The following is a 25,538-nucleotide window of genomic DNA, read 5'->3' as shown; positions in this document are numbered from 1 at the left end:
AAAAAAAAAAAAAAAAAAAAGGGGTCACACCCACAAGAATCAAACAGAAGCCTTGAAGCTTCTCTGTGGGTTAAATTGGATAATGGGATTTAAGATTTGCAACGTGTCTGTAGTGCACAAGGTTGAGATAATGTGTCACAGGAAACACTGTGTCAGTGTGCAACCAAAACAGAAAACACAAACACTGCTTTCATGAAAATTTGACATTTTAATGGAAACTAAAATTGTGAACACTGGAGTTCTCTCTCTCTCTTTTTTTTTTTGTAAATTGACTATTACATTGTTTGGAATTTGAGGGTTATTATCATGCTTTGAAAATAAAACGAACATTTTAATGTGACACTTCTGTTAAATTCAAAAACAAAAGAAAATTAAATAATTAGACTGCTCACTTAAAAACTTAAATGCCAACCTGTAAGACATGAGAAAGAAATGCCATTGCCTCGTGTTTTAAGAAGGGCAAGAGATGGAGAATCGATGAGAGGAGGAGCAGAAAAAAAGAAAAAAAAAATGCATGAACACAAACAGCAGCCATTTGAGATGACAAAGAAAAGGAGGACGATTCGGCACATCATATCATCTCTTATGACTGAATCCTTTAAAAGGACATGTGTCGCCCTTGTTTACTCCCATTGTAACTACCTCTCAGGTGTCACTGAAATAAAAAAAAATTTAATTAAACAAAACAAAAAGCCCTATGTAAATTTAAAACACTTCCAAGAGGCAATGACAGTTTAAAGGAGGGACAGTTTTTAAGTCAAGCACAAACACCAAGTCCAGCATTTCCCGTTACAGATGACTGATTACTGGATGATGAAGCAGCACTTCCGGTATTTGTTTTAAGAATCCCCCCCACCCACACCGTAAGTCAACGCGCTCAAAGTGACATTCAGCTGCTACAGTAGTGACTTCTCATCTCCATCAACCGCCCTCTGTCTGTCTGTGCATTTGTCATTCAGTAGCTGAATATCTGAGTAGTGTACCTTTGGCGAAAGCAGATTCAGAGCTGTTGAACTGCACTTTAAAAAAAACAAACAAAAAAAACAAAAACAAACAAATCACCTCGCCCCCCCACCTCACAACATGATCAACAACACGACAAATAAAAATATAATCAAGAGGAACTCTGGATGCAGTGTTTTCAATGCTCATCACTCCATCAGAACTATCTGAAGAATTAAGGAAATTTGTATAAAATTGGATGAGAGAAAAACAAACAAACAAAACCCATTGAGGGCAAATATCTTGACATTGGGATTTTTAAAAAAAAAAAAAAAAAAGAAAAAAGAAAAAGAAAAAAGTAGTAGGTCTACATCAGCCTTACTAACTAAACTTCTAGCGCTCATCAAAAATGAGACATTGAGATTTTCTTAATTATTTATTTTAGTCACATCCTATTTGTGCATCTATGGATAAATTATAACTCAAAAATAAAACTTTTTTTTATTTTTATTTTTTTTAAACACATTAAAAGATTAAACTTGTTAAATAATTTCAAATTAATTATGTGCTACGTTCAGACATTAACTCGACAACGGACTGGAGTATACACCAGCGAGCAGAGATCTGTCTCCCGTGCCCGTGTGATTTGGCTTTAGGTCGCACCTGTGAACACAACCTACAGGACGCCTGAAACGCTCCTCGCCTTCAGTGGCATCCACATCGTTTAAAAGAAGAACAATTAGGAACAGCCAAAGAATACTTGAACAGCGTTGCAAATGTTCCAAAAAACAAAACAAAAGAAATAAAGAAAATGGCACAGATATACGCTGGAAGCAGATTTGAAACAATCAAAATTGCTGTAAAAGTTTTTCTTTATAACACAGGCACCTGAACATGAAACGAGGGACTTTTTTGAAATATACGAGGAACTTGCATATAATAGGAAGAACTCGCTATGCGCGCACCAAACAAACAAACTTGCCACTCACAACCTGGAAGCATCCTTGAGGTGATTGCACATCCTGAGGGGGTGGAAATATAAACTCCACATGATCAGGCTTTTCTTTCTCACCACACCAACAGTCACTCACTCCCACCACCACCCAAAAAACAAACCACTGATTAACCACCTACTCTGCTTCAAGAACCTGTTTTTGGTTTGCAGGCTACAATGCTGAATAATTATTTCTCTCTCAATATATGCATATTCAATATAGCCTTGTTGCTGTATTAAGTGCTTGAAAAAGAGGGGCATCAGGGTGGGAGCAAAGGAGAATCTCTGATTTCCCTCTACCAGGACCACTCTAGCATTAAAAAGGAAAGAGACAGAAAAAACAAAAACAACCCCCCCCCCCAAAGAAACAAAACAAACCCACACATGAGAAAATAGTGTTTTCATCATAATACTACAGTAAGATCACGTACTAGTTATTCTGATCACCCTGCTTTACATTTACAAGCCTATAGCTGTGCACTGATAATCCTTTCAGCCTGAACATTAACCATATAGTAACCTGATTGTGTCCCCTGCCCCCCGCAAACAGATTATGGGCCATTGCAAGAAATTAAACTGCGGTGTTTGTTGTAAATTGATGCCAGATTAAGTGTCAATTTTCCACAAGCACAGAACAACATAAAAATAAGCGCTTATACCTCCTCAATTACCCCTGCTTCCTCATTGACCACGTCTGACACGAGCGTTCTCGTTCAGAGGGCAGCGTCTGCTGATACACTCATCCATCAAATGGTGTACAATGAAAGCCAAAACAAAGCTTTTTAAATACCAGAGAGCCGACTGCGATTAGATGTGGAAGTTAAATGTCAAGACAACTTGTACAAAAACATGGCGGCAGTTATGACGTCCCCTCTCCGTGCATGAGCGCGAGCTGTGCCGCTGCCTAATCAGGACACAGTGGAAAGAAGTGTACTTGAAAACTCATGTGTACCCCCGTAGAAACACTGCTGATGTTCAGCATTAATAAATCAAAGAGGTGCTTCACTATGAACACATAAGGGAGAAAATGAACCGGCAGAGATTACAAGGTTACAGTCCAGGATACATGGAAAAGAGCCTGTGCAGCACTGTGCTTAAAAGGAAAAGAAACAACAATTTTAGAGCCCAAAACGATTAATGACAGCACCTCCCACGCCATGACAACTTTTTTCTCAAAGTATTAACTTTTTGGTGTGTTGTCACAACATACGATACTTTATATAAATCAGACTTAAAGTCAACCTTTCCAATGAGAACGTTTACGTGACGGGGGCCGTTTGGCAAGAAACAATATTAAACACAGTCATGGCTTTATCAACACTACCTGAGTTATATTTAATAATTCTGTATATTTAGCGGCTTTTTTTCTGAAAAGTAACAGCCCAGAGCCATTCTTTCAAGGAGGATTTCTCGTCACTACACACAGATTTTGTCTATTAATCATAAGATAAAAGCAATTAGTTTACATAAAGTGCTAATAATCCACACATTAGCCAAATCAGAGCTTCTAGAGAAAAACCTGGACAGTTGCTTTGTTGAGTAAACCGATCTTGATTTGCTGATGGTGAAGGAAAAAAAATAAAAAATTGACATCACAGCTGGTCAGCTAGCAGATTTGGGCTGCCTAGACTTGGATCTTACAACATGAGCCTTTAGAATAATTTTAAAAAATATACACATATCCCACCATTGAATTTAGAAGTCGTGCAACAAACTGAACACCCTTAAACATTCTGAACTGCACTGCAGGCCACGCTAGCATCTTGGCTGATGACGTTGTAGCTCTACATAACCCTCACAACCCCTCCCAACACGCATGTATGGATCACACGGTGTTATTGCACACTGGTTTGCAAACGTAATAGGTTATCCACAGTAAAACATAATAGCATTTAACTAATCTTCACATTTGAACAGTTTGAAAAAGTGTCTACTTAGGGAACTAAGATTAGTATTGCAATTGTTCTGTTACTGTTATCTTTGTATGCCGATGAACAGTGACCTCCAACTCGTGCGTTTCCACCAGTAAACATGCAAGAAAAACGATGCCGTACAAGGCAGAAAAGTAAAGACCAAATTCTGAGTCAAAAGAAAAAACAAAACAAGAAAGTACATTGTAAAAATGTAGAACAAGAGGAACTGAACACAAATACAGGCAAAATAATCTGTATTGACATCCTGAGCCTTACTGCTGAACAAAAAGCACAAAATGCAGAACACTTTTGTGGAAGCAATGTCTCTTTTTTCCTCCTCCTTTTATTTTACCTAACAGTTTGTCACCAAGCTTATTCCCCAACTCAGAGTTCATTTAATAGAACGTATAATGAACCTCAGTTTAAGAACAGCCGGTGACAACCTTCTAATAATCTGAAATGTATGAAAAGCTTCAGGATGAATTTAACGGAGACCTTATTTTTGACTCTTTAGCACACCTAATAAACAGTGAAACAAAGGGGGTGGCTTTCCTTCAAACTGGGCACTTTTGTACCTGTGCTCTGGGGTCAAACTGTAGTGCAGATAACACTCATGTTAGGTAAGACGAAACGACACAAAAAGAAAATGTGGGCAATTAAATTTTCCCTTACTGATTTAAGACAAGACTCCCTTCCTGGATGGGGCCTCACCTATAAGCTCCCATTTAACTTAGAGTTAAGTGGGACCCCACAGACCTCCCCCCAAAGAATGCTTTGCAGAGTGTTCTCCTTTCATTCATGATGAATTCAAGCTTGCACACAGATGTGCATGTATAACGTCTAACATATCTACAATGAAACTTGTGAATGTGTAAAAGAAAACATGACTGAGGCATGCTGTAGTCAGACTGACTGCTGCCACAGGTCAACAGGATAAAGGCTTAGGGAGGTGCAGTCCAAAACACCTTCCTTTTGATGAACTCCCAAACATTATCACTAAAGAGCCATGAGACAAACAAAGATCGCAGCCCAAAGTGTCCATTCGTCATGTTGGAGAGGCACCAATCAGCTCCTTTTTAACGTCCATCCAGAGCTTATGTGTTCATTTTGATGCCCCCAGAGAAGTCCGTTATTCCACCCGAGATACCATGGAAAATCTGTCATGCTAAACTATCAAATGTTTTCACAGTTGTCACTTCTATCCAACAGGATTTGTGATTTCCAAGGTAGATAACTGCAGCACCCAGAAGAGAAGAAGGTAAGTACTGTAGGCCATCTACCTCACTGATCAGGTCCATCCTTGGTCTCGCCGTAAATTACTACCCTTTTTGGATCTACAGGAGAGAGGAGATGAATTAGGGTGATCAAGGATTCTGTGTTTATTTTAAAATGTTACGCATCATTTCTTAAAGCATTAAATGGCCTTACTCTGAAGCACATTAAGGACTTAACCCCTAATGTGCCTCAGCATTTACTTAGGTGAATGTGGCCATGCTGGTCATTTCAGTGTCTCAGCTAGCACAGAGGATTTCATAAATGTGTGATAACACTGCCGTGCTTTATCCCATTATTTTTTCTTATCTTGTCATTCAATACGATTATTTTCTTTCTGAAGCATTTAGTAATGGTACAAAAAAAACAAAACAAAAACAAACACCCCCCATCTTTCTTATTATTACTACTGTCAGACATAGTGTATTCTGGACCTTAACTGCAAGTTTCAAACGGTGGCTTTCAAATAAATTAATATTTGAAGTTTTTTTTCCTTTTTTCATTATAGAAAACTATGGGTAAAATGAACTAAATCCAATCCTAAATCCACAGCCATTCCTTGCTTGGAAAACAGTGCCAACACATATATTTAAGACAGGATCTTTGTACCTTGTTTTTGCAAGTTGAAAACGGATTCCATTTCTGATGAAAGGAAACAAAAACACACATTAGCTCATCATGAAACATTCTTTAAAAAAAACAAACAAACAAAAAAAAAAAAAAACAATTAAAAGAAAGCAACAGCAACAACAACAAAAAACAAAAAAAAGCAAATATGTAAACATTTTACAAGTTAGTGTTTTACACAGTTGACAAAATCTGAATTTAGGTTCATGCTTGATGCTGTTAAACAAAATTATACTTTTACATATCGAACAGCAATCGCGAGAACCCTTAAATGACCACTGCAAAAGGAAAATAAAAGCCCCGTACATTTCAACAACTGACATTGAATTTTGTTTGCTGTTGGTGATTAACTGTAGGGCTGCCACAAACGATTATTTTGATAGTCGACTAGTCACCGATTATTTTTGCGATTAGTCGACTAATCAGAGCATGAAAACGTACAGCTTATTGCACCAGCATGCATCTGCTCTTATGTAACTATCATTAGCTTACAGCTTTAAGTGTTTATGGTATGTGCTAACTAAAAATAAAGGCAAGATGATAGTTTATTAAATTTTGATTACATTTGCAGATTGTTTCGGTGAAGTTTAATAAACTCCTTGCTATCTAAAATATAACAGGAAAACTGAGTATATTCTCGAGCATCTCACACTTCTGATAATCAGTTGTCTGCTTGACGTTTATTCAGCTGTGTAAAAACTATAACTTTAATCTCAGCCAAACTGATTTACTCAGGAATAAATAGAATACTAAAAAAAGCCAAACAATAACATTTTTAAGTTATCTAAGTGACTTATATATCATGTTTAACCTGAGTAGCGAAAGACGGCGGTGGGTTTGAAAACTATTTGCCCAGAGTCCAGGGTTCTCACCGGCTCTAGTGAGCTTTGCCCCGGCTAGCTATCGAGCTAGTGGGTAACAGACTTCGGAGCGCTTTTCAAAATATGTGGCGTCTTGATAAACTGAGCAGATATTTGAGGTTTACACAGCTACATTCTCACCTGAAAATATGTTAAACGTTTATTTTGTGACCCAGAAAGAATAATAACAGTAATATTAAAACTAACTAGCTGCCGCCATTGTTGGAAACTGAGCAGGGCTGCGCTATGAATTCTGGGACAAAGCTACTACTTCTTCGGGGTTTAACGGCAGCTGGCATCCTTGTACATGCACTGCTGCCATCTTCTGTTTCAGTCCGTTATTACACTCTTAAATCCTACTACTTATTCCTGAGTCTTTTGTGATCTTACAAAGCTTCAAACGACGCATCGACTGTTAAATTTTTGATAGTCGACGTAATCGTGACTAGTCGACTAATCGTGGCAGCCCTAATTAACTGCAAGCATACAGTGGGGCAAAAAAGTATTTAGTCAGCCACCGATTGTGCAAGTTCCCCCACCTAAAATGATGACAGAGGTCAGTAATTTGCACCAGAGGTACACTTCAACTGTGAGAGACCGAATGTGAAAAAAAAATAAAAAATAAAAAAAAATCCATGAATCCACATGGTAGGATTTGTAAAGAATTTATTCGTAAATCAGGGTGGAAAATAAGTATTTGGTCAATAACAAAAATACAACTCAATACTTTGTAACATAACCTTTGTTGGCAATAACAGAGGTCAAACGTTTACTATAGGTCTTTACCAGGTTTGCACACACAGTAGCTGGTATTTTGGCCCATTCCTCCATGCAGATCTTCTCGAGAGCAGTGATGTTTTGGGGCTGTCGCCGAGCAACACGGACTTTCAACTCCCGCCACAGATTTTCTATGGGGTTGAGGTCTGGAGACTGGCTAGGCCACTCCAGGACTTTCAAATGCTTCTTACGGAGCCACTCCTTTGTTGCCCGGGCGGTGTGTTTTGGATCATTGTCATGTTGGAAGACCCAGCCTCGTTTCATCTTCAAAGTTCTCACTGATGGAAGGAGGTTTTGGCTCAAAATCTCACGATACATGGCCCCATTTCATTCTGTCCTTAACACAGATCAGTCGTCCTGTCCCCTTGGCAGAAAAACAGCCCCATAGCATGATGTTTCCACCCCCATGCTTCACAGTAGGTATGGTGTTCTTGGGATGCAACTCAGTATTCTTCTTCCTCCAAACACGACGAGTTGAGTTTATACCAAAAAGTTCTACTTTGGTTTCATCTGACCACATGACATTCTCCCAATCCTCTGCTGTATCATCCATGTGCTCTCTGGCAAACTTCAGACGGGCCTGGACATGCACTGGCTTCAGCAGCGGAACACGTCTGGCACTGCGGGATTTGAATCCCTGCCGTTGTAGTGTGTTACTGATGGTGACCTTTGTTACTTTGGTCCCAGCTCTCTGCAGGTCATTCACCAGGTCCCCCCGTGTGGTTCTGGGATCTTTGCTCACCGTTCTCATGATCATTTTGACCCCACGGGATGAGATCTTGCGTGGAGCCCCAGATCGAGGGAGATTATCAGTGGTCTTGTATGTCTTCCATTTTCTGATGATTGCTCCCACAGTTGATTTTTTCACACCAAGCTGCTTGCCTATTGTAGATTCACTCTTCCCAGTCTGGTGCAGGTCTACAATACTTTTCCTGGTGTCCTTCGAAAGCTCTTTGGTCTTGGCCATGGCGGAGTTTGGAGTCTGACTGTTTGAGGCTGTCTTTTATACAGATGATGAGTTCAAACAGGTGCCATTCATACAGGTAACGAGTGGGGGACAGAAAAGCTTCTTACAGAAGACGTTACAGGTCTGTGAGAGCCAGAGATTTTCCTTGTTTGAGGTGACCAAATACTTATTTTCCACCCTAATTTACGAATAAATTCTTTACAAATCCTACCATGTGAATTCATGGATTTTTTTTTCCACATTCTGTCTCTCACAGTTGAAGTGTACCTCTGGTGCAAATTACTGACCTCTGTCATCATTTTAAGTGGGGGAACTTGCACAATCGGTGGCTGACTAAATACTTTTTTGCCCCACTGTATGTGGTGACTAACCGTTTACCCAAAAGTTGACTGTGTTGACTGCAAGGGGATTGGCAACTTGTCTACAAACAATCACAGCTTGGAATCACTCTCAGACGTACTGGTAAAGGTTTATAACAAACTGTCATCCAATTTATAAACAGAGACAGACTGATTGTAACATAGTGTCAAAGTCAGTAGTCTGCTACACGTCTCTTTGCATCGTTTTATCACAGTTAATCTTCATGTTATCAAACCGACTGCATGTCATTGTTAACTTAACCCTATTCAATCACAAATGGATAGCAGACTGACTCCACCTTATTGCGGTTTTATCACCGCCTTAACACAAAGTCACTTTGAAGACAGCAACTGACCAAGTGCTCACAGACCTGGTCCTGTATTTGTAGTAACTTTTTCAAAGGCAACGAAACTACTCTACAACTACCATTTGCCCTATCAAAAAGCCATTTTTGGAAGGTAATAACATTTTTAATATAGATAAGATATTTCGGTTGGTGAGGTGCAAATATTCGATTTCACCTTAGCAAAGAATCAAATCAAATTTCATATTAAGTCATCTATGGCTGACTTAGTTCATTTCTTTGGTAGAACTGTGAGGCAAAAATCAGACGCTGTCTACAGTTACTCAGACTGTGTGCTGAAGCACTTTTGCTGAGGTTAACTGCTACACTAATTTTAACAGTCAGAACAGGTGGTGCCAAAACAGAATCTTAGGCTAAGTCCACACAAACATATTTCTATTTTGAAAAGAAAAGAATCACCACCCAGATGTGCATTTGAGGAACATTTCAGAAATAATTTTGGTCCAACACCTGAACACACATAGCAAGATCATTTAGAAAGCATCATGATGTAGAAAAACTATAAAACAGCTGCTATTTTATCAAACAAGGTAAGCAAAACCTTAAAGAAATATAAGAGAAAAATAGACTTTTTTTAAACATGACAAGAATTCAAATCTGGTTATTGGGTTAATGTTTTTGATAGAGCAGAGAGTGAAACTTACCTTTAGTGTGATAAGTGACAGCAGCTTTAACGTCAAAGGACCCCCAGCTACACCTCGTGCTAATGTCTTTAGAGAGAACCTGTTCTTTAGATGAGCCAAATAATAAAGTGGTTAGCTGACCCTGCGCAGGCTTAGCACCGTTGTCTTTACTGGGGGCCAACACAGCAGTTCCTGCACCTTGTGTCTTTTCCTTGCCACATGGCTGCAGCTTGTTCTCCTCCTCACTCATCCCATAAGCAGGAGGACAAGCATTGGACACAATGCAAGGGATACAAGTCCTTTTCTCAGGGTCTTGAACCAAAGGCCCAGGCTCTAACAATGATGGGCTAATGTCAAAGCAAGGCTGGGCAACCTTGGCTGCAACAGCTTGACACTCGCTATTAGATGTGACCACAGTAGTTTTGTCCTCTCCGGGCACCAGCCCATTTCCGCCTTCTGGGCCCAAGTTGGGCTCATTAATGAAGGAAAGCCCCCACTGATTCTGGAAGATATCTCCCAGGGCTTTCTGATTTGTCTGAGCCGCTGGTGGGTCAAGGTGACGAGCGCTAGGGAGTACAGGTTGCATATTTAAAGGGTAAATTAAAAGAGTACACTTTCTAAGCTCATATGCCTCTCCATCTACAGGACTAGTTGTGGAGCTACAGTTACTTTCCAAAGGAGATGCTACATTGTCGCCACTTAGGATAGACTGGGCTGATGGAATACTACTAGCAGCAGGAGCTAAGAAGGTACCCACTGACGGGCAACCGTTTCCATTTCCAGAAACAGGACCATTAGTAAAACTAGCTGAGGTGATGGTTTTCATAGCAGACATAGGGACCTGTGACAGTCTGACAGGAGGAGGCAGTGCCTCTCCTCCACCTTGAGCTACTTTGTTGAGGTTCTCTTTTACTTTACTTGCATAACTGATCTTGGGAACAATTTTAGCACTGCTATTGTCCACAGGAAATACTGGCGGAGGCTTGAACAAAGTCCATGAGTCCTCTTTTGAAGGTGAAGAAAGCTTGCCTTTGTGTCTTTCCTCAGTTTTTTTACCCAAGGTGCCAACTGTCTTTCCATCAGAGTTTTTCCTCTGAGATTCACCCACTGAAGCCTCTGATACAACAGCCCGTTTGGCTGTCGACTGAGTTTCTACTTTCTGGGTGGCTCTAAATCCATCGAGTCTCGAGGTCATTCCTTTCTCATTTGTCTCTAGATTCAAAGCCCCCAGCTCCTCTGTAGTGTGGCCCTGCTGCATGTCTCTCTCCTTTTCTCTTATCACATTATCAGTGTTCTTTGTATTGTTACATCTGGTCTTGCGTTTCTTCGGAGTAGTATATCCACCTTCCGAGCTACTACCGTCATTGTCCTTGCTAGAATAGCCATTTGTAATTAAGCCACAGTTTACGACGCCATTTTGAAGTAATACGGAGTCCTTCTTATCCAAAGGCGGGCCCTCATGATGACTCAAATCCTGCACCTTCTCCTTGTCATTTTTAAAGTCCATATTCTTCTTATGGTCCATTCCTTTGATGCTTATTTTTGGAACAGTCGTGCACAGCTTTTGCGTCGATTTGGGCTTTGCATTTGTATTAATTGTGTGTCTGTTAGCATTGATGCTAGGTGGATGCGACATGCCAACAGCATTAGACAGATGTGGATTCTTCTCTCCCTCCTCGTCACTGATGCTTACTTTTTTATTGCCTGAAAGGGGAAACAAAATCAGTTCATACTGAAATTAGGGAACACATCCACCACCTTTCACCTGGCAGAAAACCTCCACAACTACTACATTTCCTGAAAGTCTGTGTCAAATAATCTGTTTCATACTTGGAGAAACTACAAGGCTTTTATAGATTTTTTTGTGTGTGTGCGCACGCATGGTATCACAATAGCAATAGCAATAGCATGACAACACTAGCAAAAAAAGTGACTATGCAACTCTTAACCTAAACAAATCCAAGTAAAAAGAGATGCACATTAAACGTTTAAATGTTTTTCTAGTATTACATATAAACCACACCCATGATCTCTTTATTGGGTTTATAATTATTCTTATAGTGCTGTGTGAAATTAAACTTCCTAACAATCTTCCAAGATGAGCTGAGAGCTCACTACATGTAAAATTAGATATGCTTCACAACTGTCAACAACAAAGGACTCTTGCTTAGCTTCCCCCAACCCAGAGAATATTCGACATCAGAGACAAGTTGTTGCAAGGATCGCTCACAACAGCATTTATGGTACACGCACAGAGGAGCAATAAACTATTAACAGGCCCGTGCACGGCAGAGACGCATGGGAATTGCTGTGTCAACGTAGGACTTTCCATTCACAACGGTGCTGCCTCAATGTCTGTGAGCGCAGCACCCAATGGATTGCATACAGTCTCTCCTCTCTTACACAGAGGCCGGTTCTTACTCACTAGCAATCATACGCGTGCATATATACTCGTAAGGACGATGCTTACAGTGTCAGCTCTGCGCCACAAAACAAGACATTGTCCAATTGTTCCCTGGCTTCACATTGACTGGACAACATGCAACAGGCCTGTCAATGATGGCTAGCTTTAGCTAATGTCAACTAACCAGCGGCTCGGTTTCCACCAACACGCCCAGGAACTGTTGTGCCCTATCAGCAACAACAGCAACAACCACAGCAGCCAAAATGACAGCAGAGACATGCCAGAACAGCAAAGTAGGTTGCCTGTACAACAATTTCTAACTAGCTGTGGAACTACAGCATTAGCCAGCAGTGATAGTCTAACATGGCTGACAGGAAATGGCAGCTCAGAACATTCCAGTGGAGCCGGCTCGGTTTTCCTAAGCTGGACATGAGCATGCCGAACAAAAAAAGACACAGATTTGACTATTGTTGAGGACAACTTGCCGTGCACTCCTATCAAATAATGCACTAAGAACACATGGCAACATGGCAGGGGTTCCTTGAGATGATTAAGATGCATTTGCAAAAGAAAAATGGTTGGCGAAACCGGCGCACAAGGTCAATCCCCGATGTGTCAAACCACCACAGCGACAACTGTCACGCAACGTCAGCTAGCGAACTTGCTAACATAACGGTGAGTTCTTCGTCCGGCTATCCGTCAAAAAGGGCCAAGCTTTTCAACAGCTGAAACATTTACCAAATTATCTCAAGGAACCATATATAATATTAACTAATAGCTAGCTAGCAGGCTAAGTCCTCAATCGCGATTTAGTTCAAATTAGTTAGCAAAAGCTAGTCGGCTCACTGACATTAGCTGACCAAGGCTAGCAAGCATTAGCTAACTTTTCCGGATGGCCCAACCTGTTTTCTTCGTCTGCGTTTCCTGATGCTGGCACTGGAAGTGGCTCTGATCATTTTTTAGACAAGTTGACTGCTGAAAAGAGTGCCTGTCGTCTCCGTGGTGATGGTATTGCCTGTCTTGTGCCCGGTCTTTGGGCTGTTCCTCCATTGAAGTGAAGAATGTCGGACTTGTTCAACCAGTATGTTAGCTCACTCAAGTACAGGACAGTCCAATCACTACCAGAGTAAAACGGAAGCTATTTGAAGCCTCTGTAAACGTCAGCAGTAAACGTCTAAAAATGGCTCTGTTTTGGGTGGTCACCGCCACCACTCAAATCCATGTCTAGTTATTTGTGCTGAGTTATGCAGGGGAATATTTCTCAACACTTTTTTTTTCTGTCAGTGCGTGTATTTAATCGGATAACTGACAGTAGAATAACGAAGGAGCGATATTGAAAAAAACCTTTCGGGGTGGGCGATACCGGGGTGGGGTTCGTGTGCGAACAAAAATCACATGACCGGAGGCGCTGCCACGTCTCAAGCCAGTGGACACATGTTGGTGATGGCGAGACCAACCCCACTCCCAAAGTGGAAAAAACATACTTATTGCAAATTTATTAGCAATGCACTTGTGAGTGTTTAATCAGTAAAGAACATTGTTCCCGTTTTCTGAACAAGCAACAACATTACTCTAATAATCTTTGCGTATGCACACAAATAATAATCTAAAAATATAATATCAATTGGGTAGTTGGTGCAATTTAGCACGAAGTGAATGTATACTAGGGTTAGGAGGCATTAAAAAAAGTAACATGCATTTAGTGCTTCCCATATTTGGCATCGCCCTTGTATACAGACACATATACATATACATGTGTGTGTATATATATGTATATATACATATGTATATATACACGTATATATACATATATATATGTATATATACACATATGTATATATACGTATATATACATATATATGTATATATACACGTATATATACATATATACATATATATATATATACACGTATATATATATATACGCAGCAATAGTTTATATATATACATATATATATGTATATATATAAACATATATACACACACACACACACACACATTTTTATATATAAGTCTTATAAAAGTTGCTAAGCATCCCTGTTACTATATGTGCATGTAACATATAAGCTAATTCATTATTCATTCTTGACTGACACAGTGTAAAAAGGAAGGTTTATGTGCTTTACTTTTGTGCAAACTGGGGTCGGCACAGTGCAACGTTGCTTATGCAGGACTTTAACGGACCAACAACACCCTCTTGTGGCTAAAAAAATCACAAAGCCATAGAGACTGCTTTGTTGGGGAAGTGAGGAACATTGATCATCTTCTTAGAGTGCAATGTTCTACTGTAAAACCGTGAGTCGTTACATTGGCTTGTGCATTATTTTTCAGGCCCTTGTGACAATGCTGAGCCCCAACATACCTAAAAAGTAATATAGCAGGAAAAGTGACACTATAAGAGTGTGAATATTATTTGGTATTTACTAGGTATTTTGCATAGTGTTGCAAAATCCTTTACCCTGAATCTAATTTTGGGATTTAAAATCTTACTTAGCAAGTAGCATCAGTATGTACTTGAAATACCCAGTGTAAAAACGGGCCTTTTCTGTGATAATACACATTATTGAGTCATAGTTACTTATTAATCAGTGTGTATATTGTTTTTACTTAATATACTTCTGGTTAGCTAATTCTTTAACAACATAGCATCATATGTTTTTTATATTAACCTGTATGCTTTAAACAATTAGAGTGAACCCCAGAGTACAAACACTAAATACAGTGTTGTAGAAGAAGTAGCTTTTCATACAATTACATGAGTGATGTAAAAGTGCATACAATAAAATTCAACTTCGGCATAGTATTTGGGTAAATACCCCATAGGACACAATACTAGGCCTAAATAATGTATAGCTCTAAAAAGAAAAAAGAAAGACAAATTTTCATTCAAAACAAAGGCAAGAAATTGTGGTGGCTGTCCCTTGTTTGAGCTAAGCTCACGCATGCAAGTGTAGTTATCCAAGGGTGAGTATAATATAGTAGAAGAAAACGACTGAAATGAACATCGATTCTGGATTCGTCATGGTGAGGGTAGCTGATTCGCACAAATACAGTACAGTGTCAAGGATCCTCTTATCTTTGACACTTTTTAGGAGGGGAAAAAAAGAGGTCACACTAGTTTCACACAGTCTCAGTGCTGATGTTTGCCCTTTTTCTACTTTTTAAAATGAATAATTCATGTGATAACTTGATTTTATAAAAAGCTAAAACCATGTGATGGACTAGAAATGTTAACCTAGCAATACCTTAAGAACAAAATTCATGTGATGTACTGAACAAGTTATTGCTCAAAAGGTATTTATTGCATGGCTTATTTATCATTTGCAAACATAATGAAGACTGACTCGGGCATCAGATGGAAGACAAATGTAATGAAATGCAGTTTAGCATTTGTGAGATAGATCTGATAGTTTTTGAAATAAAATGTCAGCTCTATTAAGCAAACATTCAACTTAATTGAATGTTGTCTGAATGAACCAAACTTTTTGCATCTGTCATTAAACAGTGAAAGGTAACACTATAATAACTTTAGAATTTCACATTAAATTGCAGATCGGTGAGAAACAACAGCGATGGGACATGGAGCACAGTGTCCCATCAGAACAGCTTCACTGTGCCTTGGCATTGATTCTCAAAGTCTCTAGAACTGTACAGTGGGGATAATAGACCCTCATTAAGTGTTTGGATGATGGCTGGTGTTGAGCCCTGATGGTTCAAAATTAGGGAATGCAAAACACCATAACATACAATTCCCATTACTGTGGATGTTCATCAAACCCTTCAGTGACTGTTTGTGCCCTGTGGATGGATGTGTTGTCATCCTGTAAGACAACACTCCCATCAGGAAAGAAATACGTCATCACAGAATGAAAGTGATCGCTCAGAACAAGTTTCTATTGATTTAAGCAGACCCTCCTTTTTAAAGGGGAACGTGGACCCTAACAATAGCAATAAAATGAGGGACTGGATCCCTGGTGGCAAAACGGTGGCAGAAACAGACCATTTCTAATACAATGACAAGGTTGAGACTGTCGAGGTTTATTAGGATTGCAGAGGATCTTTATGCTAAGTCTAGATTATACTTTGCATTCACTGTAAACCAGATCTGGAATTGTTTAAGTGTAGAAAAAATGTACATTTATATGAGTACTGTAAAAATACACTATTGAGAAATTGTCCCACATAAAATGTTCTTCTAGTAAAATAGTAGTGTTTGCGTAGTGCTCTAATGCATCACCATTGGTTGTGTTGGGTGGTCAGGCTTTGTTCCGATGTGGCTATGGTCACCTCTAGCTCCTCCCATGGGGTCAAGAGTGAAGGTTTTGCGCTACTTTTCGAACTGTATTTATTTTAGCTGTACCAACAACGTGTTCCAGAGATTATTCGATAAGAAGAGACAGAGTGTACTCCTACTGTGTAATTTAGGTGGGCTTTGTTAAACACCAGTAAAACACACTTTCTGCAAGCCCTTAGGAGAACTCAGTACCAGATGTGTGCAGCTTAAAAAGCTATTCTGACAACCAAATAAGCCAGGTTCTGAAAAACTGAAACATTATTTCCTCACTGTAGTTAATGATTATTTCTCTGTGTTTAATACCATATGAATAGAAACTATTTGGAATAGTACAGTGCTCTCTGGAAGTTGTTAGTTTCTAATAATACTATATTTCTTACCTTAATTGCATTTACATAACGTTACTCTTGTTCCTGATAAAATATTAATAATATCAACATCTGGCCAGTATGCAGATATGAAACTAAAGGTTCAGATGGTTGAGATGAATATTACTAATTCAAAGAGATCAAAGTATTTTTCAAGCAAACATATTTCTCAAACAGGATATTCAAGTCTTTATTACAGATTGAGCTCCTTCAGCAGGAAACCTAATATCATATAAATTCATATTCCATAATATTTGCAGCCTGCAATCAGACTCTTGATTCCTTTGAATCACAGTTACGGTGAATAACAAGTACATGTTTTCAATGATACTGCAGACACGTGTTTTTGCACAATGCCCACTGTAAAATTCGTGCACAGTAAAAAAGTAAAGGTGCAGTCTGAGTACATGTGAGGCTACAGCAACTGCACGCACAGATTTTCCTCTATAGAACTTTGACTTGATGGAACTGTAAATGCACACAGTAACCTAATGTGAAAATGCATAAGTGCTAATAAAAAGTGCATTTTGTTATTCAAAATGTAAAGAAACCGCTGGACTCTTCCAGGTCACAGAATTGCTCAGTGGCACTGAACATGCAGTCAAAACACATCTTGCATGACTCAACTGAGGACTCAGTGAAGGAAGTAGCCAACTTGTTCATGGTCCTCAGTCTGTCACAGTATTCCTTGGACGTCTTCATGTCGCAGAACTTTATAGGTAACCCAATAAAGGACGTTAAACATCAGGAAGCTCATGGGAAAAACAGCTCGGGAGATGGTATCAATCCTTTTGGCCCGATCCACAAAACGCCTCCGTATCTCATAGAAACCCAAACCAGGAGGTAGATCAGCAAAAATGGGTGTTGCATCCATTTCCTGAGAGGACAGTGCAAGTCCAATACTCTGGAGCAGAAAACCCTGCTGTGCCAGCTCCTCCTCCTGGAAGACAAAGACACAGCACAGACTCACTGCAAATCACTAAGCTAAACTGTTTGTTTGTTTTTTCTTTCTTTGGAGCCAGCAATTGGCTGGTGAGCAAGGCAACAGTACATACCCTGGCACAGGCACTGCACTGCTGGGATGCATTCCCATGAGGAGCATTGTTCCCTGACATGTTGTTTCCTTTCACCTTACTGTCACCGGTCCCCTGCGGGTGAGTGTGGGAGGAAAGCCGGCACAATTATTTAATCGTCAAACAGACTGCACTGACTGAACAGTTTGCAAAACTGGCACAACTTTGCTCTACTGCATAGATGTCAGGCCACATGCATTGTATTGCACTGCAGATCAAAGCAGATGTCAGGTGTACTGAGGCATAAATATTATAAAAGGTATAAAGAGCTCTTCAGCTGCTGTCACATTGCTTTAACTTGCCTTAATGAAGGCCAAATTTCTCAAAAATGTGAAGAACTGGCCAAAAGAAGAGCCTCATCTAGTTTAAGGGTAATTTATCCTAATTTGTCTTCCTTATTCTTCCCTTTCTCATGATATCCATGATGTTGAGAACATTCAGCCAGCAGTAGAATAAGGTGATGGCTTGAATTAATCACAGGTCAGTGCTGTGTGCTTTTCCTGACTGGAGTGTAGCATGCAGGTGAGTAGCAGCTCGTGCAGAGCTGGGCACAGGGAATAGCAGGTGACAGCTGCCTGAGGGCCTGAGTGGGTGGGCTGCACTTACAGTTCTCTGCTGCTGCTGCTGCTCTTTGAGTTTCTTTTTCATTCTGAAGAACTCCTTGTGCTGGCGTGAAACAAAGTTGACGGCTGCATACTCCAGTAGTGCAGCAAACACAAACAGAAGACACACCGCCATCCAGATGTCTATGGCTTTGACATAGGATACCTGCGTAACCATAACAATCAACTGTCTCAATTAATATCAGAATCAGAAAGAAGTTTAACACCAGCTCAGCTGAATGAAGCCTCCAGTACATATACACAAAAGAAAATACTAATAAAACCTGTCAACATAGCAAAAATAGTTTGCATCAAGTATAAGCCACTGATTTCTTTTTTAAAAATACAACTGGAATATTACTATTACTCAATTGCGTTAATGTGCATTATTAAGGTAGTTCTTCAGCATTGGGATGTGGTCAGCAAGGGGTTCCTTTTGGACTGAGTGAAGAAAGATGATATATTATTGTATTTTTATATTATTTAATTATTTCCATTTATAATATTTATGTTAAATACATTAAAAAAATTTTTTATTAAACTGATTATACCATTCACTTAGAAAAAAAGTTAAAACTAAATTATCCCACAGCCCGATGAAATGCATGCTAAGCTGACTGGTGATGCTAAATATGAATGTGAGGTTGAGTAGTCCAATTAGAAACTGAAATTTGGGTGCTAAAAAATTCTCTTGTTAAATCTATTTTATCTCATTTGACTTTCTTGGAATCATACAACCCCTCTGTATTTCCATTCTGACTTTATCTTTTTAGTAAACAGCAGATAACTTGCTGAAATTTGCTTCTGACCTTTGGCAGGGAGGCCCTGGAGCCAGAGCTCTGTGTTGTCATGGTGAGCACAGTAGTGATTCCCAATCCCACCCTTGCGGGAGCTGCATCCATGTTGATCCAGAACGACACCCAAGACAGGATGACAGTCAGCAGGCTCGGTATGTACATCTGGATCAGGTAGTAGCCCATTTGGCGCTCTAGGTAGAATTTGACTTCAATGCAGGTGAATTTACCTGACGACAGGAGGAGGCAGAGGTGCAAACTGAAAGTCTTATTAGAAGGTGATGGACAGTGTGTACTGAGAATGTAGGACAGTGGGTTGTCATATGTCCTGTACCTGTGTTGTAGTGCTTGGTGCAGTAACCAAGACCTTTCTCCTCTTTTAGCACAAACTGAGGGAGCATTAGATCATCAGCAACTTGCACTGCTCCCACATCCAGCCATTCAAAAATCAGGTCATTCATGGTGTAACCAACTAGAGGCGAAAGAGAAAGTGTACAGTACGCAGTACGCAGTAGTTTTATGTCAAAACCTGTATGTAATGTTTTCTTAGCCTGCCTAAGAAGATGAACTCACAGCTTTCAAGCTGCATGGTGCACGTCTGGCTGTCCATGGGGAAGTTTTTCAAATCCATGGGACAGGAAAGCGTGAGTGTCAGTCTGGAAAACAGAAGCAGCAGCATAATAGTCTATGACATGAAAAGGTGATACCCTCGAACCTTATCCCATAGGCAAAAAGGCGAATGGGGGACTTGGCTAACGACCACCTGTGAACTCCACAGTACTGGCTATTTCTTACTCATGTGTCACTCAAACCCTTTTTTTGAACACTCACCTTACATCAGTGGTCACATCAAGCAGCTCAAACCTCTCCGACACCTGTCCTCCCTTCCATTTTTCTATTTCACTGCCCCCTTTACAGGCTGCAGAAAGCACTGACAGGTGCTGACAGACATCATGTCAGCCTTTATGGTGGGCTTGATATAAAAATCGGCTGAGACACACACATCACCACCATCAGTTTAAAAAAAAAAAAAAAAAAAAAAAAAATAGGGATGTACCCCGGTTACAGAACATAAAGACCGAGATTAGAAAGCATTCCGTTATTTAGTACAGGTGTTGGCTTTATAGATAACACACAGATGTTCTTTAGCTGTCACAGCGTTCTTTGTTGTATTATGCTGTATTATGCTGTTCGTTTCACTGACCTATTTCTCTATTTTTCCCCTCCTGCACTCACAAAGCAAAGCCTCTCACATAAATGAGCAATATTGCAGAAAGGAGGAACATAAATGATCCTGGTTTAATGTCGTCCACAGACACTGTGGTTTTCCCCAAGTGGGGCCATAAATAATATAACCAACCTTAAAAAAAAGGATTTTATTCCTGTTTATCTTAATTACTAGAACTAATGCTTCTTTTTTTCTTTCTATTTATAACTCTTTACCATTATGCTACGATTTACCAGCGCTTTAGCAGCACATTACTGACCTGATTCCTCTTTAGCCTGCAGTAGCTGCTTAACAAGATCTTGCTCACAGTGCATGCTGGACAGTGCAATTACAACTGAACTGAACTGGAGTGAAACAAATATGTAGCAGTCCATACACTTGGATGTTTACAGTACTTCTCAATAGACTTTATATTCACTGAGCTACCCATCAAAGCATTTTTGGAAATGTGTTTGATAGTTGAAGTACTATTAAAACTTAACCCCACGTATTTAATAAACACACATAAAATGGCTCACCTGATGCTGTAGAGGACATTTCCGTTCTGGAAGATCCGCAGCAGTTTGTTGTCTGTTGTAACCTCGTGAAAGTTTGCTCCCTTTTCATTTGCAAAGAATAAGTCAGGTTTCCAAATGGAGTCCAACATTGAGGGGTCCAAGTCCAGAGAGTCATCAGGGTACTCCTTATATGCTAGTCGAGGGTCATTCCACTGCTGCCGTAGAAATACATTGAGCCGATAGTCCTAAATTATGGAGGCAACACGTAATTAAAAACTGTGTAAACTTATAAATGATGAAAAAATGGATATATGCATATTGCATATGCATGCAAGTATGCAGCATATGTTCAAGCATCTAATTTTAGCGAGAGGGCAAAAGTAAAGAGAAGAACCATCCTCTAAGCAGGCAGGCGTGACTGTGTGTCTGTGTGTGTTTGGGTAGGGGACAAATGGTGACAAACAGGCCTGAGTGCTCCCATAACCTGAACAACAGCAAACTCCACTTACAATTTCATCAATTAAAATTTGATGTCTCTCTCCTTTAGTATTTTACAAAATGCACAAATTCTCCAGGCTCTAAACGTGAATAAATCAACAAACATGACCAACCCCAGACATTCTCCAGAGGCCTTGTAAATTAAGGATGGCTGCTTATTTAGACAGAAAGACACATGAGAAGATCTTTGCTGACACTATGTTATGCATTTACAAGGTGAAGCAACTAAACAGTCATAATCTAATGATAGTATGTTTGGGCATCATGAAACTTGGCCTCCACCAAGAGTCGGAGAGGAGCCAAACAAAAAAAAGAAGCTTCAGATGAATAAACAGTAAAGTGTCTGATGCATCTCATAAATGAGCTTTAACCAGCTCTGCTCTCCAACTGCTATTAAAGTCGTGGATGCTCATATTAAATGCGGCCAGAGTTTCAAATAATGAGGTCAGTGCTTTTTGGCTCACCAGTGAGCCCGGGGCTTCGGGCAGTTTTAAACACTCGTTTTCAGACAGATTTTCTACTCTTGGCTCTGTACGAAGTCATCCCAGGCTCACATCTCAGGCAGTGAGCACAGAAACCCCACCCGCCTGCTGTTTGGTTTGCGAGAGGCAACCAAACTGACCTGACACAGGGGAGCTAAAACTGCTTGTTTCAGACCGAAGATAAACCGAGGGGCTGACACCAAGGTCCAGTGTAAATTAACAAGGATTATTTTCAACTCTGAGTCATGCAGACTTACTTAATTAAGTTACTAAGTTGGAGCTGGAAAGAAGCACAATTGCCCCCCTATAAATTTTGACACAGGAACTATTGGTCTGTGCTATTGGTTTTCCATTTGTTTTGGTACTGGCTTTAACTGGCAGCTTCAGTCATCAGTCAGAGTAAGATTAGTGCCAGTTATCATATTACAAAATGTTATACAGATTGATTGTGATACTGACTGACTTATTTTATGCTAATTCGTGCACATGTTTACTAAGTAAAATACCGAATACGGGACCTTAAAGTTGTAGTATTGTATCTCTAAGCTGTAGTATAACTGCTTTGACTGAATTAAAGGATGTGAATATAGTTTCCAGTACATTATTCACATGTTCTGTGAGTATAAGGGATTAATATGAGCTACGACTTCTAACTTAGAGGCAATGATGCAAATTTATATTGAACATTATTACAGTGAAAGTGGCTACAAATGTTAGCTACAGACACTCCCATAAAAGCTCAGCTATTTATAGGCACTCCTTGAGTCTTTAGTCAAAGTGACATTTTTAAAGAGGACCTATTATGCTCACCTCCAACTATATATTTATATTCTTGGATTTTACTACCGTAGCTTTGCATGAATCATAAATCAAAAATAATCCTTATTTGTCTTATGTGCTCCTTGGTGGAGACCCTCGGTCCATCGCCTGTTTAGAGCAGTCTGAAGCCTTAGCTTTTACCTCACTGGGATTATCAGCACATACGATGTCAATATTAGAAACTTTGGCTGTATTTATTATGAACATCCACCACTGTAACAGTATATGTGACAAAAATAAAGAGATAATGGAGGTAAAGCCCAAAGGAGTTCAGTCACAGTCATACAAATGACAAGCTTTCATTTGCATAATTTTGAATATTTAAGCCCTCTTATTGGCAGAATTATTAATGTTCATTTAAATTGTCTGTCACAGACCCAGATTTAAATGTAGTTCAGGGTTTTGGGAAGGCCATTCCAGAAGTTTCATCCTACGTTATTCATTACAAAACCAGTTTTGATGCATGTTTTGGATTGTTGTATTGGAACATTAAGTTATGTCCAACTTTTGTCTGTTTAGTTGAGGCGAAGTTAAAGAATTTAGAGGTAGTCCTCCTCCTTCGTTAATCCAGCCACTGTGCAATCTATCAGTACCACTGACGGTAAAACAGCCCCAGAGCATGATGCTACCACCACCATACTTCTTAGCTGGTACAGCGCTCTCAGACTTAAAGGCCTCACCTTTACTCCTCCTGTCATTGTGGCCAAACAACTCAGTCTTTGCCTGACCATAAAAACATTTGGCTTGTCCATCAGAGGAACTGCAAATTTCACTCGAGCATGAAAGCACTGATTGTGGAGCATTCCCTTCATTCCTGGACTGCACCCTCTGATGATCAAACAATCATCAGTTCAATGAATAAAAATAAATAAGTTCAAAAAGGAGAATCTACAGTTCTCCTTGTCTGATCTTCATTGGGTTTCTTGGACATTTCTATTGTTCTGAGTACTGGTCAGTCTAATGAGCACTGTTAATTAACTGTCTATTAACTTCACTAATAAAAAGTTAATAGGCCTTGGCCTTGTCAAGTTATAACACGTTTTAGAACCTTCAGCACCACTTTTTAAAAGATTTAAGTGAGTATATATGTGAGCCTGTATGTATACTCTTGAACTCATGTGGATTCGAGAAATTTGAAGTTACACACCCGTTTTTTTTTAAGTCATTAAAATGTATGTTGTACAATGGCACCTTCGAAAAAGAGCAGATAAATTTAAAACAGATGTTTTCTCACCATAGTTGTTTCAGTGATGGATCCAAAGCTGTTGATGAAGATGTTACAGGTCACGTTGACAGGAGAACCTGACGGGAGGACACATCTTAGTAACACTGCTTCCTTAAATACCACTGATGATGTTTTCTAAAAGGAACACATCAAATATTAAAGCTGATGAAGAGCAGGGGATTCCTGTACCACAACATCTGTTTTTTCCCTTCATAATATGCCATGCCGTGTCCTGATAAAGATTTATCCACGATAACAAGCCTGAAATTGTGTTGTCATTTCCAGTACGCTCCCATTAGCGTAGCCCATCTGTCGACCATTGGAACTTTAAATATTTCAGTGAGTCATTTCCGAAGAGGCAATTATTTATTGATTCAGTTTTACTTACATTGGTGTGTTTATAGATAATCAGCAGAGATTTATCCACAATGCACCGACAAGGATGTGGAGCAAATATGAAATATATATGAAATTTGACCCTAGAGGCGGTGCAGGAACTATGTGAGAGAGACTCTGCCAGTTTCACAAGATTGGACTGGAAAGGGCCTTCGGGGTAACATGCAAGGATGACCGCACATTTCTGTCAAATAAAAACGATGTGAAAGAGACGTCTGTGAAAAGACACCATCACCTTAGGGTGTGGGACAACACAGAAACCGTAACAACACACGAGGAGGAAAAAAAGGAGAAAGACTTTCGCATGGAGACATCGTAGCTTGCAGCATCTCTTGCCTCTGACCCATCTGTGAAGGATTTGTGCCACATCACTGCACAGATTGTTGTGCAAATTGAGCGGCACTCTTTCTCACACCTTTTCAAATAGAGCAGTATTTGCATCTGGGAGTGCAGTTACCTTTGAAATTTGGTCTGATGCGAGCATCATAGCCAGATGTGCGTCCCATCAGTTTGTCCAAAAAGTCAGAGGGAGAGGGCGGCTTGACTGCCCTGCTGGGGAACTTCAGCTCCTTACATTGCACAGACCTACAGGGTGATGGGGCAGTGATGATTCACTGACATAAATATGAACTTAATGTCTAGCTTCCTAATTTGTATTAAGAAGCTAAAATTTAAGTTTGGACATTACATGCATTTTGTGATTAAAGGTGTCCTGCTGTGAATAAAATTGCAGGCTTTCTGAATAAAAGAACAATATCCATGAAATTACTTTTTTCTTTTTTTTAAGATCTGTTTCTCAAATCTTGCAAATTTAATTGGGTATTTTTACCTAATGGAACTGTTGCTTTTAATTATAGATTACAAAATATTTAATGCATGTTTCTTTCCACTTAAAGAGAAAAAGCTGTGCCGGCAGCTTCTTTGTTAAAGAAGTATCGGAGCATGTAAGGTACAGTAACTGCCCCTTCAAATAAGCGTGCAGGCTGGCGCTTGCATTTTTGAAAGGAAAGACTTTCAAAACTATCTTACCTGCCTTGTTGAAAAATGACAAACGAAGCCCACAGTGGACACAGGATGTGCAGTAGCATTCTGAGTTGGTGGACCCAACAGATGAGAGAAAAACAGCCAAAATTTGGAAGGAAAAAAAAAAGGATGCGGA

General features: G+C 39.7%; 2 protein-coding genes and 1 long non-coding RNA gene across 3 annotated transcripts; 1 reads left to right on the top strand and 2 right to left on the bottom strand.

Annotated features, from left to right (window-relative positions):
- Positions 1-1,488: 1,488 nt before the first annotated feature.
- On the bottom strand, positions 1,489-13,358 carry nufip2 (nuclear FMR1 interacting protein 2). The gene is made up of 4 exons (XM_085364349.1): positions 13,006-13,358; positions 9,721-11,403; positions 5,731-5,763; positions 1,489-5,183 (listed from the first exon to the last, which is right to left on the bottom strand). The coding sequence occupies exons 1-4, from the start codon at positions 13,151-13,153 to the stop codon at positions 5,131-5,133; spliced, it is 1,917 nt and encodes a 638-aa protein (XP_085220475.1). The 5' UTR covers positions 13,154-13,358; the 3' UTR covers positions 1,489-5,130.
- Positions 12,649-24,064, top strand: LOC146623876 (uncharacterized). Its single transcript, XR_014906542.1, has 3 exons — positions 12,649-12,778; positions 19,259-19,389; positions 23,998-24,064. It is a non-coding gene; the product is annotated as an uncharacterized LOC146623876 (long non-coding RNA).
- On the bottom strand, positions 17,367-25,467 carry glra4b (glycine receptor, alpha 4b). The gene is made up of 10 exons (XM_085364350.1): positions 25,409-25,467; positions 24,837-24,964; positions 23,993-24,060; positions 20,981-21,204; positions 19,808-19,890; positions 19,569-19,706; positions 19,250-19,464; positions 18,445-18,606; positions 17,821-17,913; positions 17,367-17,705 (listed from the first exon to the last, which is right to left on the bottom strand). The coding sequence occupies exons 1-10, from the start codon at positions 25,465-25,467 to the stop codon at positions 17,442-17,444; spliced, it is 1,434 nt and encodes a 477-aa protein (XP_085220476.1). The 3' UTR covers positions 17,367-17,441.
- Between the last annotated feature and the right edge of the window lie 71 nt (positions 25,468-25,538).

The sequence above is a fragment of the Diplotaxodon limnothrissa genome, linkage group LG10 (assembly GCF_057381915.1).
Source record: "Diplotaxodon limnothrissa isolate DT_005_m linkage group LG10, D_limnothrissa_male_GT1.1, whole genome shotgun sequence".
NCBI lineage: Eukaryota > Metazoa > Chordata > Actinopteri > Cichliformes > Cichlidae > Diplotaxodon > Diplotaxodon limnothrissa.
The sequence above is the reverse complement of the archived record's forward strand: the minus strand, read 5'-3'. Positions and strand labels throughout refer to the sequence as shown.